The 16,642-nt window shown below is 31.4% G+C and overlaps 1 protein-coding gene across 4 annotated transcripts in view; it reads left to right on the top strand.

The window, feature by feature from the left end:
• LOC120527408 (ephrin type-A receptor 5) overlaps nt 1-16,642 on the top strand; it is a 362,942-nt gene that overhangs the window by 2,302 nt on the left and 343,998 nt on the right. For all 4 annotated transcript variants that reach the window (XM_039750790.1, XM_039750791.1, XM_039750789.1 and 1 more), the window contains exon 2: nt 12,953-13,017. In XM_039750790.1, coding sequence (XP_039606724.1) covers nt 12,953-13,017 — 65 coding nt within the window. The remainder of the gene's footprint in view (nt 1-12,952; nt 13,018-16,642) is intronic.

Here is a 16,642-nt window from a genome sequence, read left to right as displayed (position 1 = left end):
GTAGTTGGGTTAGCTTTAGCCATCCAAATTCACTCATCCATCCATCCTTCCAGAGTGAACGTACATTAAACTGTCGGGCAAATCTTAATTTAAATTTCACATTGCTTCTCTCGTCACGCTTGCCGTTAGTGCGTATAACCCCCTTCACGCAGTGGTAACAAGAGTAAGTGGTTATAAGACAGGCTTAATCGAAGCATATTTTAAAATGTGAATTGTAATGCGAGCGAACAATAGTAAATTCAGAATTCAGAATAGCAGAATACTTTTCAAACCCTCTTAATCGGACTCGTGTCACACACGGAAATACATATAAACAAAGATAAACGTATAATTGTACAGTTACACCATATAAGAGGACGTGTATTCAAATGAGGCCTTTAAATAGTTTATCAAGTGCCATATTTAGTGTAAGGTTACTCAAATTCATTATGGTGTGTATTGTACAAAGCGAAAAAAAGCAAAATAATACATAAAATAATATCTTCATACTCATCCTACGATGCGATTGTTTTTATTTCACCTATTTAGTTGATTATCGCAGATGCCCCTGCGAAACGTTCATGGTTGAAAGGAAAATACTGCAGCAGTGTCAGATCTTAAACGTTAGTACTAATATAACTTTGGAGAGAATATCTTATGCTATAACTGTCTGAATGTGTATGTCACACTTTTGTGATCGAGTTTATAATTTTAAAGACTGAGACACAAAAGGCTGTAAGAGTTTCAAAAACGGAAAACAAAAACATGAATGCAAAGTATGGATCAATTTGTATACTGTATAGGAAGGATGGTAATTGTCATTAGTGTCACGAATCATCATTGACATATAATTATGGTGATTTTTGAAGAATCATCAGAATTGAAGATTTCCACGTGGATTTCTTTGGAAGTGTTTGGAGGAATGAAGCAGCAGTGGTATTGCCTCTGGTCCTGGAGTTCTTAATTTATAGTTACTGTAGTTCAATTGGAAGGTGTTATAAATGTTAATGCATTAGTAATATGGTTTCTTAGATGCAATGTCAAACAATTTCCTGATCTCAATGATTAAACCTATAATTACTAGATACATAACGAAAATGTCTGTGCCACATTTATGATGAAAAGAATAATTTGTAAACACAACACATTCTATGTCTCACTTACTTTCTTGTGAAACTTAAACCATACATACCTTTAGAACTAATCAAAACTTTCAATTTGGCCAGAAGCCCCCGGCTTTTATGTCCAAATTTTGAAAAGGGTATTAGTTGCACCTTCAGTATTGTGCCAATATTCTAGCTTTACAATAGAGGAAAGATTACTGGACAGGTAATGATCAGTTTATATTTTTTTAGCATTAGATGAATACAAATGAAGTTTAATATACTCATGAAGTTATTTCATTTCAATTCAGTGTGTAAAGTTAGTGCTTTAAAATAGCACATACAGCAGAAAAGTGTCTTCATATAACAGTACCAGTTTTCCAAGGCATTCTAGTTTGTACCTGTTACATCATGGTGCTGTGGTATTCTTGCTTGTATTTCTCCTTGATCTGTTACACTTCTGATAGTCCTTAGGTGTTTTCCCTTACATGATACTTTGTTTTATATTTATTATTTCACTTTAGGTTTTATAATTTGCACTGTGAATTATTTTGGTATTGAAATGTGCTCTGAAAACAAAAAAAACTGATCCATATTAATGTAAAGACCTCCAAATGCTCACATTTTTTTCTTTCATTGTCATCCAGCCCTTAATCTTCTCTGGAAATTGGTTAGAAGGAATTTCTAGAATCAGATTTCATTGCATTTGCTGTTGTTTACTGAGTTAACCAATTATAAACATTTATAAGATGGTGCTGTAATGTTAGATATACTTCTGCATACAGCCCTTTACAATATTAAATGTCTAGGAAGTGTTTGATTTATTTTTTAAAATGTTATTATTGTATTCCGCTTAAGTTCAGTTAATGTATAGAAAAGGGTGTGAGCTGTAGGAGTTCATAATATTACCTTCTCTTTGTCACAAGCATTTTTTTGACAGCAATGATAAAATACTGAGTTACAATATATGATGATTTAATCGTTTATTATGTTTCACACAATATGCAAGTTGTAATATTATATCCCATACCAACCCACGGCAATAAACCAAGCATTAAGTTAAAAGATGTAGTGAACTGTTAGGTAAAGTAGGATACATAAACATCAAAACCACTCTTAAAATAGTTATTACTTTATTATAATCTTGAAAAACGTTTCATTCTGATAATCTTGGAATTATTTTTTGGATTAATTGTTTATATCTATCCTTTACTGATCTGATAGACTCTGTCAATTTTATTTGGGTCTATATATCCATTGTAGAGACCATTTACATTTCCTCTGCCCCCTTTGCTGTCAGGAAAGATGGATAGGTAGATGCATAGATTTATTTTGCTTTGTTAAGTGGAGGTAAATTCAGTCAACATCTTGTAAATGTGAGATATGCACTCAATCTCCATATGGAAGCTTCACATGCTCTTATTCTTGATTAAGGTTTACAAATATTGTCAGCAAAGGAGAAACAACTCACAGGCTAATAATTCCAGGCCTGTGACTGCAGAATGAAATGTCAGTTACTTTTTTCTACATGGTTGGACTCTGAGTTGGTGATTTGGTCATTATAGCAGATTGAAAGGCATGGTGAAAGGATGATGCCCTGGACAGCTGAAATCCTTTATTGTGCACTTTTAGAGCGATAGAGTGCCTTGTTAATTTGACAGAGTAGCCCATGAAATGTTCCTCTATTTTGAGAGGTGCTGGCATTTCAACATTTTTCATTTAAAGAAAATGATACTGATTTCTTGGCCAGATTTCTTTCTTTCTTTGTGGCATGCAAGATTATAAAGAAACTGTGAAGTACAAAAGAATATACTGTAAAATGAAGTTATCATATGTATGCAGGCAGCTGGATTTAATGTGAACATCTTTATTCATCATCTAAATAAGTATTAGGCAGGCTATAAACTCCCCAGAAACATTGACATTTTTTCCATTTTTGTTATTTTTACTATTAAGGAACTTATCAGTCAATTAACAAGTATATATTTCTGGTTGCTTAAAACATCTACAAACAGGTATTTTGTTTTATTCTTAAATTCCTAATTTTCCTGTAAGACATGACAGCTAAACTTTGTTTTAACAAAGCCTAAAACTAATGCAGCAGCAATTTCCATATAAATAATATTCTTAGGAACAAAAAAGATATTTCACTTCCTCTAGGTTGGGAAGAATGGCATTGAAAAGGAGAAACAGCAGACAAATTCGAGGCACAATTCCAATTTTGTGATTTATTGCATGTAGGCTATAAAATAATGACATCCACAAAACACATTTTATGATAGCCCCATCTGCTTGAACCAAATTCTAAATTAGATTTTAATATATGTGTTTGAAATCATCTTGAAAAACAAAGCCAGAAAAATCCATTAAATGAAATAGAACATCACATTTAGCTATCTATATGTAAGACATTTTTCTACAGCTTTTATATTCAGCATTTGTTTTTATAGAGTTTTTAAAAATATACTTAAAATAATCATTCAAGAGATCTGATATTTTATTTTGCACTTTTCGTGTATGTTTCTTTATCCAAAATATTTAATGTTACATTTACTGAATAAAGAAAAAACTTTGAGGATACAGAAAGAAATTAACTGGACGGTTTATTTCTTACTTTATGTACATTGTTTATTTGGTATTTTTAGAATAAAAATCTTGAAATAATAGGTTCTACATTGTTTTGCTTTATTCTATATACATTAAAATCATTTTTATGATTACTTTTAGAATTTTCAGTAGTGATGACTTCATTTCTATTTTAAATATATAATTATTATTTGTTAAAAATAATAACTGTTGAGTCAATGATGTTTTAGATATTTAAGCATTTTATTTTTTAAATTTAGGATGCAAATCATGTCTTTCTTTCAGAGTTTATTTCACTGTTCATATACAGTAGTTTATGTGAACAGAATATGAAATATTTAGCAATTTCCTACTATTTTCCAGACTGTTGTTGAATCTTAAGTAATGTGTATCAGTTTTCTGCAGAACATATATTTTATATTTTAAATGTTTTGTCTCTGTAGACCTGGCTGTAATTACACATAGTTTATATTTTAATATGATTTTGTTTATTGTGGTGCCAGAAAGCATCATGTTGCATGTTGGTCAGAAACGCATGTAAGAATTCCATTGTATTCTCTACACATGACAGTACTACTACAAATACTAACAGTAATTTATAAAAACTAATGTCCAGTGTTGGTTTTCGCTGGGCACCCAGTAGTTGAAGGATATGCAGTGGCTGGCTTTGGCTTAGTAATATAAAAAAACATGTCAGAAAATGGATGCCTTGTGGAGTTAAAAAAATCTAAAGTCCCATTCAGCAGTGATTGCACAACCAAATATAAATACATCTTTTTAGTGTATCATTTTCTTTAATAAATAGAACTAAATAGCAAGCACACTAAATGGACCATATGCACAATAAAATCACCTAAAAAGAAAAAAAAAGGTAAAAAACCTATCCCGGTTCCTGTCTTTGTGGGATTTGTTTCTTTCCAAGATTGTAGATGTTACATTATTTGACAAATATAATTTGTCTACCAATGTATAATTCTAAGTGTGTATATGATTGTGTCATGCAATTGACCAGGACCTTGTTGAAAGAGAGTTCCTGCCTTGTTCTCAATATGCCCGAATAGGCACCACTTTCTATAACTCTCAGGTCCACTGAGAAGTTTCAGACAATTAATGGATGGGATCATTAAATTACACTTTACATCAAAGGCAAAATGATTATATATGTAAAAAAAAAATACATCAGTTAGAAGTGATTAGCCTTCACCACCATTTGCATTTCATTGAATGTGGCAGTGGGGTACTAATGTCATGAATGTACATAGATTTTTATGTTTTTTTAAATATTTCTGCATACTTAAATTTTGCCCATTAAAATTTATTTGAAAATAATTTTGTTCATATATTCACCTTAATTAAATATAGTATTTAACACTTTTGATTGGAAAACTTTACTCTTAAAAAATGGACGGGCGATAAATATAACAAACTTAAATTCAGAGAAAGAAAGAAAGAGAACAAATAATAAATAATAAAATGTTATGATATAATTTCAGCCTAAATCTTATTTAATTTCAATTAATAAAAATAATTGTTGAGTAAGTTGCTACATTTCCTGAATTTTGCACCGACTGAGATTTATTTTTGAAATTTTCTAAATGATCCCAGGTATTACTAGTTCTAAAATATAAAATGTAACAAATCTAAAGGAGAGGAAAAAAAAATTAAAAAAATTAAAAAAAAGTAAAAATACAGCAAATGTTCATATTCCTGTCCATTGTGAGACAGGTACATACATAGATATAGTAATTACAATTTAGGAATCTTTGTCTGTGTAGTAATAACTTGTTTGTGTGAGTAGGAATTAGCCAGAAATAATACACTCAAGCTGAAAAATACAAAGTCCACAAAAAAGTACTACAGTATATAACATCCCAGGACCCAGAATCACAACTACAAAAACAATGAGCCAAGTGTTTTTGCATGCATTACGTTCGCCTTAAGAAGCAACTGTGTATTTCTAAAAACTATCAGGTACACTGGTATAATGCAAATGAGTCAAAAAGTACATATGACAACTTTAAAAAGAATTGCTTATATAAACAGTGCAGTAAGACCAGGTAAATATTACATAAGAGTAAAGACAGCTGGTTAAAAAAAGCATGTTTTAATTTTGAATTCTGAGACAGAGTTGGAAGATCATTACTTAAGCTGCCATACCTCACACGCAATAAAGCCTTATTGTATTATAGAATTAAATACATTTCAAATAATCTTTTTTTTTATTTTTTTTGCACATAGATGAAATGGCTTGGGCAAAACTGTATATCTGTTATTAGGTACAGTGCATTAAAAATACACTGCTTAACTGTTCAGTTCTCATAATGCATTCAATGTTACGTATCAGAGAGTCTTTCATCACTAATTTGTTCTTAACCAAACCAAACCAAAAGCACCATGCATGAGTTTTAATGAGTCTTTCTTGATGATGATCTGCCTACGTTATTGTGTATGAGCTGACCAACAAGAAGTCATGAAAAGCTTTGCCGTCAGAATTAAAGACGCAAAGGAAAATGGTTACTCTCTTCACATACTATAACCTTGCTTACCAAATATGTAAAATCTGTAAAATTGAAAAAGGATGCCCTCATTTTTGGAAAATATTAGATTTTATCCAGGTTTAGACATTCTCATAATGGGTATAATTTTGGGTTGTCATTTGCTTTGTTATATATTGCTAGTAGCTTTAAAAAAGGTTTTCAGCGGAAATATTAAAATTTTAATCCAGAATGGAAATTTAAAATGACAGATTTAAAAGTAAATAGGTGACATAAGACCTTGCAAAGACCTAAATATGAAAAAAATGTGTAGGAGAAATTTTAAGTATTTACCTTAAATAATGTTGAAGTAAAAGTACACATTTTTTTCTTTTTTAATTTATACTATGTATTCGCTTCATGTGTCATTGTAGTAGAAAGTAACCTAACCTTTACCTTGAAAAAAGTTAATATATGCGTGCATGTGCATTCTTGACAGCATGGAGGCATAGTATAGGGTGGTCCAGATCTAATTATGCAATTTTCATTACGCTATAACTTATTAAGTTTATTATATAGAAAATCACCCGAAAAATCTCGGACCATCAAGAAGTGTGTGAACTATTGACATGAAGAATCGTCTTCGTGCTGAACTGGAATTGTCCCCGCATAAATCAAAGTCATCCAGATGATTTGGATCTGCATAATTAGATCTGGACCACCCTGTACTTAGTGCTGCTGCCTCATAGGTCTGTGAGGCTGGAGTCAAATCCTGACTGTATGGAGTGTGCATATACTGCTCATGTCTTCCTGTTTTTTTTCCCCTGGATATTTGTTTTTTCCTAGCATTCTATAGATGGTCATGTTATGGTGGTGACATTGTGTGAGGGATCATAGATGTATATGCTAGTAAATTCCCTGTGACAGACTGGTGTTTTTTATGGTCTGGATTCTGCTTTGTGAGTAATGCTGCTAGGGCAAGGATATGAGTCCCCAGAACCCTACAACAATATGAGGCAAGTTCAGGAAATGTGTCATTTTCTAGTTTCAGTGTTGTCATAGTGCAGTATTCAGAACCTATTACAGACAGCAGTACTTTGAGTCTGGAGGGTGTATTTGCTTGGCTTTAATTCTTACTGTCCTGATTCTTCCATATTTTTTTAACCTTATTCCACTCTGATATCACAGACTATATTTCTTTTGTTAACAGTTTGACTTGACATCTGTATTTAAGTGATATTCTTTAGCCTTCAGAGAAACTATATGATTTTAAAGCTCAAATACAGAAATGTGAACATTTTTCATTTTAGCAGGTGTTAGTGGTTAAGTGTTTGTAACTGGAAGCAATGCTGTCTTTTATTCATGCTATAAAAATTAAGTGTTGTCATCCATTTATTAATTTGTTTAATATTTTCGGATAGACATTTGCTGGAATTTTACTTTGACCTTTTGAGCTCCTATGAGTTTTCATTGGTGGTTTAATTGCTTTGTCCATAGATTGACACACTATTTATGGTGTTGTACTGGATATAACAAATGCAACTGCTTTATTGGTTAAAAGGAAATACATTTCAAACTTAAAATCTAGATACTGTGTTGTGGATCTCGATAAACTCTTAAGGTATACTAAGAGGATTTTTACGTGATCATAATTAAAAATGACTTCTAGCCTTCGCTTAATGATACCAGTTAGGCTGACACATAAGCACATTGCATTTAAATAAACTGGTAAGAGCATATACTGTAGTTAACAATCACTTGAAATCCCTGGAAAGAACTATATTTACCTTCATTAGTGAAAATGTTTAATGAGTTAAGTGAGAGTACAGTACTGTTGTTAAATATTAGCGATGAGAAAAACAAATACATTTCTGGTGTGAAACTGAAAAGTTACCTTTTAGCACTACTTAAGAAAAACACTTTTTTGTTGCATTTTTTTTGAAAAAGTTTAAGCATACCAATTTCCATCACAGGCCCAAGTACCTATTTTTACTAAGCAGGCTGTTGAGAGGTCTGAAGCGGTTTGAGTCATTTGGGTGAATCTAGTAGGTCAATGATCTTTGGCACAGAGGAATTTCTAGGGAACAATAGAGTGTTTAATTGTGACAGCTGAAAGAATCGGCACTTCAGTTGAGCAATGTATTAGAAAATAAAGGCATGAGCGTACCATAAGGGATTTTACCAAAGCATACTGTATGTTAGTTCTAATTTTATTTGCTCAACATTATACTTCGGCTTTCAAAACAATCTGAATGCAATTCAAATATAATGCAGAGAAAAGGAGGAAATCCTGTTTAAAATTTCGTCTCTACTTGCCATTCGCCTAATTATTAATTAGAAAAAAGACAGTCACTTGACCGCTGATTTTAATGTATTTCATGATAAATCTTTAAAAAAATGATGTCCTGTCAAATGTTAAATTTATCTTGTTCATTTTTGGCTTTATAAAAACATGACCCCACTACCCCCTCATTTTGTATGTCTGCTTAGTTAAGTTTAGGGTTGTGGTGCCTGTAGCAAGTTCTGGCAAAATCAGGCACTGGACAGGAACCAACATCAAATAACTTTTTTTCTGTTTCTTCAAGAATGATGTACAAAGAATCTATTAATTGTCTTTTTTTGCTCATGAGATTTTATGTGCTGTAATTTTAGCACACTGTCCATCTAGTAATTTTTCTAATTTCAAATGTTCATTGATACAGGATCTCACAAATCTGTCAGCCATGAGCATAAGACAAGTGCAGTACCCTTGCTTATGTGTTAAATATTAAAAATTACATTTATACAGTAAATTCTCTGAATGTTTAGAAATTTTTAATTTTAAACTTTAATTTTACCCAATTACTTTTTATGCACTATTAATAAACACTTTCCAGGAATATTTTTAGTCAGAATTGAAGATTTTTCTGTGTTTGCTTTTGACATTTACATTTCTATACAAATGGTGATATTTTAAAATCACTATTAAGGAAAGATGATTCAGTTACATCTAAGTGAAAAAAATATCTACTATATGTTGTCATACTAGTAGTGAACTTAATTTTAAAAAATTATAATTCCCAGCATTGTTTTCCTTATCACCATTTATTAAAACAGATATGTATATATATATATACTGTATAGTAATTTTAAAGATGTTAAATTATAATAATGTTGCATTAAACAATATCATGGGCATTTAAGCCCTGACATACAATAGGCATAATGTTTATACATCTATAAATGGGTATGCACATTAAACACTGTGTACAGTCTGTTGTTTCTTGGGGAACAGAATATTTATCTGGTTGCACTTACCTGTAAAATCTTATCCCAGTGGAAATTAATTTAGGTGGAGTGATTATATTAGCTGTTCCTTGCATTCCTGTTTAAAAGTTAACAAGACCAAATTAAAACTCAGCTTTGACATCCAAATTTTTATAGCTCCTGTGATTTGTCTGGTCCTCTGGGATGCAGTCCTGACCACCTGTCACCTGAAATTGGTTTGTAAGTGGTTAATAAGATGAATGGATCTTTTATAGGTATTGTTCATAGTACAAGTTGTTTCCATATTCTTACAGATTGGTCACTGTTGGTAACAAAAGTGACCTGCAAAGTCTAACACAATCAGCCAGCAGATGAGAGTGTGTGGACAGTCTTATAAATTACTTGCCACAGTATATTTGAACACAAATAAATTAGGTACTCCACAAACAGACTTTAATTAGTGGAAAACTGGTAGTATTACAATCAGTACACACCAAACATTGCCATCATTATCATAGAATGTTTAACATTGTGTTTTTGAAATTCCTAATAATCTCAATGCACAACTAAATATATTCACTCCAGCCCTTGTCAACATACAGTATACTCAACGTTTTCGGTTGTTATTTTCTTTATGGTGGTTTTAACATAAGTATAAATCATTGAATAATGAATAAATACTGATGATGAGTCAAACAGGAAGCTAAACAGATAAACCGACTAAGAATAAGCTGGATCTGTTCTTCAGATGCTCTCAATTTGAACAGCTAAAGCAATCTTTGAATGAATATTGTTAAATATGTCATTCACTTTACTTTTACACTTTAAAAAAACTGCAAATCTGGTGTCCCATTTAGTGTTGGTTTCTACCTTACATTAATTTCTGCCAGAACTGCTGCAACCCTGTAATATAAAAGTTATTTTAGAATAAAGATGGAAGAAGGCTTTAGGATTTAATTGAAAAGAAATCTGACTGTTGTTTTTAAAGTAGGATTTATAATACAGACTTAAAAATCATGAAAATTGATGGGACCTGTTTTCCAATATGAAGATGCTATTTTCAATAAACACTTAGAATAGTACAAACACTTAGAATAGTATTACCTAATTTAATTTAACTGAATCTGAATGGGAGGTAAGACAAATGGTGGTACAAATTAGTTTTAAATGTTTGTAAAACCAATATTTCATAAATAATTAGAAATGTATGCAGAGTATAGTTATAAAAGTATAAAAGGATTAAAAATACAAAACCGCATTCACTCATAGGTTTACAGTTGCAAATGAACCTGTCCTGCACATCTTTGGCATCTGGGACTAGATAGATAGATAGATACTTTATTAATCCCAAGGGGAAATTCACATAAACCAGCAGCAGCATACTGAATCAAAAAACAATATTAAATTAAAGAGTAATAAAAATGCAGGTAAAAACAGACAATAACTTTGAATAATGTTAGCGTTTACCCCGGGTAGAATTGAAGAGTCGCATAGTGTCGGGGAGAAACGATCTCCTCAGTCTGTCAGTGGAGCAGGACAGTGACAGCAGTCTGTCGCTGAAGCTGCTCCTCTGCCTGGAGATGATACTGTTCAGTGGATGCAGTGGATTCTCCATGATTGACAGAAGCCTGCTCAGTGCCCATCGCTCTGCCACGGATGTTAAACTGTTCAGCTTCATTCCTACAATAGAGCCTGCCTTCCTCACAAGTTTGTCCAGGTGTGAGATGTCCTTCTTCTTTATGCTGCTTCCCCAGCACACCACCGCATAGAAGAGGGAACTCGCCACAACAGTCTGGTAGAACATCTGCAGCATCTTATTGCAGATGTTGAAGGACACCAACCTTCTAAGGAAGTATAGTCAGCTCTGACCTTTCTTACACAGAGCATCAGTATCGGCAGTCCAGTCCAATTTATCATCCAGCTGCACTCCCAGGTATTTATAGGTCTGTACCCTCTGGATTAGGACCAGAACACTATGTAAACATGCATTAAAGAGTATTAACAGGCACTTTAAATATTTTTATCAACATCTAATTGCTTCAATATAGTATAGAGTGAGTAAAAAAAAGTGAGTAAAAAAATCGACTGCTGAAAATCATTGGTTTTAATGAGTTTGTTCTAAATGGCGTTTGTGAATAAAATGTAATCTGTATTTAACCTTTCCACCTTTTAAATACAATTCACATTGAAAGTAGTATTTGTCTGGTTTATTTTGTGAGTAAAAGAAAACAAAACTGCTGAAAGGTGACTGGCATGCTGTACATGGCCTGATTGTCGCCCAGTGTCTAAAGACAGAAGGTACTTTCTTATTTAATATTAAAGATGTACTGTTGATTATTATCTTTATAGCTAATACTTGTAAGATTCACATGTATTGGAATACATAACACTGATAGAAAAGAAAGAATAGAAAACAGACTGCCTTGTATCACGGTGGCATATTGTAAACAATGATGAGAAGCATTTATTATTCTTTTACCTCTTGTCTAGACAGTTTGGTGCTAAAAGGAGATAAACCAAATATTCCAAGTACAATACGCCTTCCAAGTGAGATAAGAAGGTGACTGCCTTCCATATAAATTTGAAAGGGAGCATTGGGCTTGAATGTAGAATAACAAAAGTGTGCTTTCGAATGCATATGGGCCCCTAAGCATAGATTCAGGACATTTCATAGCCTTGCTTAAACTTCATGTTCCAGTCTAAAATGTCAAATCAAAAATGATAAGGCCTCTTCAGAACTAGAACATTTGTTGTTGTGATTATGTGAATTGGGAGAAGTGTTAAAAAAAACTGTATATATATATATATAAACAATTGAAACATGAAGTTAGAAATTGGTCTGGAAAAGCCATTGATCTTTTGTACCAGCCTGAAAGAACAGTAAAAGTAATTTTTGTAGTTTGCTTTTGAAATAAAGTTCTGACTTCTATTGATTACATGTGTCATCTTCCAGTTTTGTTATTATCTAAAATGTCAAAGTAAAGAAAAATGCCATCCTTGTATCATGGAGAAAGAATTTTTCTTGTTTACAGTTTAATTTTATAAGAAATGTAATCTCAACACATGAACGTTTTTGGAAACCTAGAAGTGAAGGCCATGTAATATGTACAATATGTAGCTAGGAATAAATTGTCTCTTTAAAAATATTTTCATTGTCTCAGATTATCTTAAATTAAAAAAAGTTAATTACATATTAGTTTTAGTAAAGATTTATAATATTGCATAACATAAGAATAAAAGTATAGACTGTACTTAATGATACTGTGTCCTTGTTATAGAATAACATTTTCTTATTATATTAGGGATCAAATAAATCATCAACCCCATTTTAAATATTGATGTAAAACAATTACTGTATACATGATTGATTTTAACATTTGTATTAATAATTGTATTAATGAGCTTGTGCTGAAAGAAAGATGGTTTTTACTTTATACTTACTTATTATTTTTTATATTTATAATTTATTTTATATTTATTTTACTTTATATTTCAAATGTAAATTGCTTACAGATTTAAATGTGATCCAGAGTTGACTGATTGTTTTTCTACATTATTCTGCAGTAAACTTATTGGATTCTCGAGCTGTTATCGGTGATCTTGGCTGGATAGCCTATCCAAAGAATGGGGTAAGTCTTTCTTCACATTTTTTGCCACAAAGTGCATTAATGCACAAAGTGCATTAATTAATACTAAGGGTATATTTCAAGGGCTAGAATCTCCTGGAGTGAATTGTTATCACTAGTGACTGAAAAGGGGTTTCACTTAAATGTGTTTTTTTTTTGTTGTTAAGAGATTCTGTACCTCTAGGGAGTGCAACCTCTGCATTCTAATTACATAGAGAATTTACAGAAATTTTGTTTAATATAGTTTACTTTTAATTCATAACTTAGTAATTCTGATAACTTAGTAATACTGATAAGTTTCATCTATGCATAGATGTAAATATTAGTGTGGTGTGTCCTGTGCCTTTTGTATTGAACCCTGTGATTCACTTTTAAGTTAAATTCATTTAACAGAGAGGGCTTAGGTGTTTTAACGTTTGTAGCTGTTGTATGTTTTAGAAGTAAGAAGTACTTTGTGTAATATATTTTTCTTTTTTTAGCAGTCTGTAATATTTTTTGAAGCATATAGGTTTTTTCTCATTTATTAAAAAAGTCAATGCTTAATTTGCAATTAAGTTGAAAGAAATAAAACAGAAAGTACAATAGTGAAAATATGAGAAATAATACAGAGCACTGCCTTTCTGTATTCACATATTTTAGTCTCCTGATCAGGATTATGATACTTTTGAAGTTTTTTTTAGCATAACTGAACATAAAAGGTCATTTATATTAATGTTTGGTGATCTATGGTTTCTTTTGTGCCCCATGGGAAGGACTGTACCTTACTCTCATTATCCAGAATTTATTACATTAGTACCCTGAAGGCTCAGGAAAAAATGACCCTGGCCTATGAGTTTTCTTTAGCAATATGATTCCCACAAAAACATGTTTCTTATGTCATATTCAGTTTTTTAAGTCTTGCAGCTTCTGTTTGACTAAATAAAAGAATTTCCAACATAGTTACAGCCTTCATTGCGCCTTCTGTATGTTTCCTTGATTTCTCTTCAGTTTCAATATGCTTAAGTAAGTGGTACTGTATGTTTTACAAGAAGAACTTCTTGTGTCTTTTAACATTTCAGAAGACATAGCTAATACTACATCTTTCCCTGGAAACTCAGCCAATGAGATAAAATAATTGTTACAGTTCCTTAGATTTGGCATTAAAAACTAACATGACCAAGCTACAAACAATAGATTCCTGTGTATTTGACCATACACTGAGTGAAAAGATAGATAGGCATTGGGACATGGAATGGGGTATAGTATTATGAAAAATTCTGATATTGTTAAGTAAGATACAGTAGTATAAACTTGAAATTGGCAGAAAATGATAAATTTAAGAGAGAGAGAGAGATTTGAAATCTGTCTTTTTAGACTTTCATTTATAACATGCCATCGGGGTTATCAGTCACTATAGCAGAACTGACTGCTGTGATGCAATCATTCAAAGTCCCAAACTCTCTCAGCTTTTTAAATTTAGCACATAAGTAACGTGAGAAGCAAGCTTTTAGATGCGGTCTCTATTTAAATTGCTTCATACATTTTTATGTCAAAAGGATGTAAACAGTAATTTGCAGTTTTTACTTTATATGTATGTTGTTCATTGAGTTGATGCAAGTAAATTTCACATCATTTATTTTATATTGTATGTTCCATCCTTGTGCCTGTTACTGTTAAGATAGGTTGTGTCTCCACAAAACAGCAAAAATGATACAAGAGGCATTGAGGTATTGAAAATTGCTACACTGATGAATGGTTTAAAAATACATTTCATTCTGAATATATACCTACCTTCTACAAAAAGGCTGTATTAAGTAGAAGATCAGGCATGCATTAATATAATACATTTCATTCTGACTAAATGCATGCCTTCTACACTAAGGCCATATTAAGTAGAGGATCAGGCATGCATCAATATTTGGGTTATTGATAAAATAAAAATAATTTAAAGAAAAAACTAAGAAAAAAGTTTCCTTTCTGAAAATATAATGATGAAAGATCAGATACCTGTTGCAGAATTATGAAACAAGAGTCTGGTTTCAAACTTCTTAAATAAAATTAAAAAAAGCAGAATATCTAGTTGATGTTTACGGCGCACTCTTTTTCTGTATAGCTTTTTAAGTGTACTCTCCAGGAAGCGTGGTATGTATCTTGACTGCTATAGACTATTTTCATACCTCTACTTACTGGAAGAATTAAAGAAACTCATGTAAACATTTTGTGCTTGAAATTAATAAATATGAATCTAATTCTTGTGTTCTGTATGTTTCAAGTAATTTTTGAGATACTGTATTATTAAGAGATGTATTATATTGTATTTGTTTTTGAAAAATTCCCCCATCCGGTGGTCAATGAATATGCCATAAATGAGCAAAATGACATGTAATTATCTAGAGAAAGATGTCTTCTTCTTTTAAAGCCTTTCTTATTATAGGTTGAAGGATAATATTAAAATAAAACGGATATACTGTATAATAAAGTATCTATCTATCTATCTATCTATCTATCTATCTATCTATCTATCTATCTATCTATCTATCTATATTTTCAGTTACATTAGAATTAATGAAGACCACATGAGGAAATACTTGTCACAGCACACTACATTTGCTTTGAAGGACTGGATTTCCTTATGCTATATTGTTTATATATGTTTTGAAAATATTCTGGGAAGTGATGTTGTTATCAAAAGAATGATGTCTGTGTAGTGCTTCTCTTAGCATAACTCAGATTTATAAGGAAAATTTCTGCAATAGATTTATCTGCATATTGTCAAGTCACACCTTTGAAGGTGTAATCTACTGATACTGAAAAATACAAAGCTGTGTTTTATAAGACATATTAAAATTGTTTAGAATAAATTAAATATGTTGATAATTTTAAACATACTTCTAAAGAAGTGTAATCACAATCTTATGTATTTGAAGTAAGTGTACACCAACCATTTCCTTCATAAAATGTGTTCAGTACCAGGCTGTTTTGGAATTTGTATGAACAATACTGTAAGTGTATACAGAATTGATGCCATGGCAAAATTAATTAATTAAAATTTTATACAGCATATATGACATTAAACCATTTTCCGAGAGATTTGCAGAAGAATAATGTCAAATTCTTTCTTTAAAGCACAATAAACCATACTATATATGTTTTAAAGATATTTGTTTAGAGCTCTTGGAGTCACCTGTGTAAGTCATTATACGAAGACTAAAGTGTTGAATAATTCCTTAGTTAAAATCATAATTTATATATTAATGCTTTGAAATAATTTTTATTTTTTCTTCAATTTAAAAATCAGAAATAAGGAGTGACAATGTAGTTTGCAGTTTTTTTTTGTGTTCACCGTATGATTTCTTCTGTTGAGATGACTGACATTATTTTAGAGTATTGTGAACTTGAGTAACATCTGAACCTTCTAAACACAGTTACAAATTATCTTTATCTGGGTATAAAGAACTGTTTTTTTTTCAGAAGGTATGAAAAGATTTGATGCAAACTTTCTTCCCTGAAAATCCACACTACTCTCCTTTTTGGATTAAGATGAATCAGTAGTCAAGATGATTAAGTAATTACAAAAGACAGACTAATTGTTTCCTCCCCCTGCTATATATTATATAAAATGAGAAGTACTTTTGTTTTGTTTTTTTTA

The sequence above is a fragment of the Polypterus senegalus genome, chromosome 4, assembly GCF_016835505.1.
Source record: "Polypterus senegalus isolate Bchr_013 chromosome 4, ASM1683550v1, whole genome shotgun sequence".
Lineage (NCBI taxonomy): Eukaryota > Metazoa > Chordata > Cladistia > Polypteriformes > Polypteridae > Polypterus > Polypterus senegalus.
This window is presented reverse-complemented; position numbering and strand designations above follow the sequence as displayed.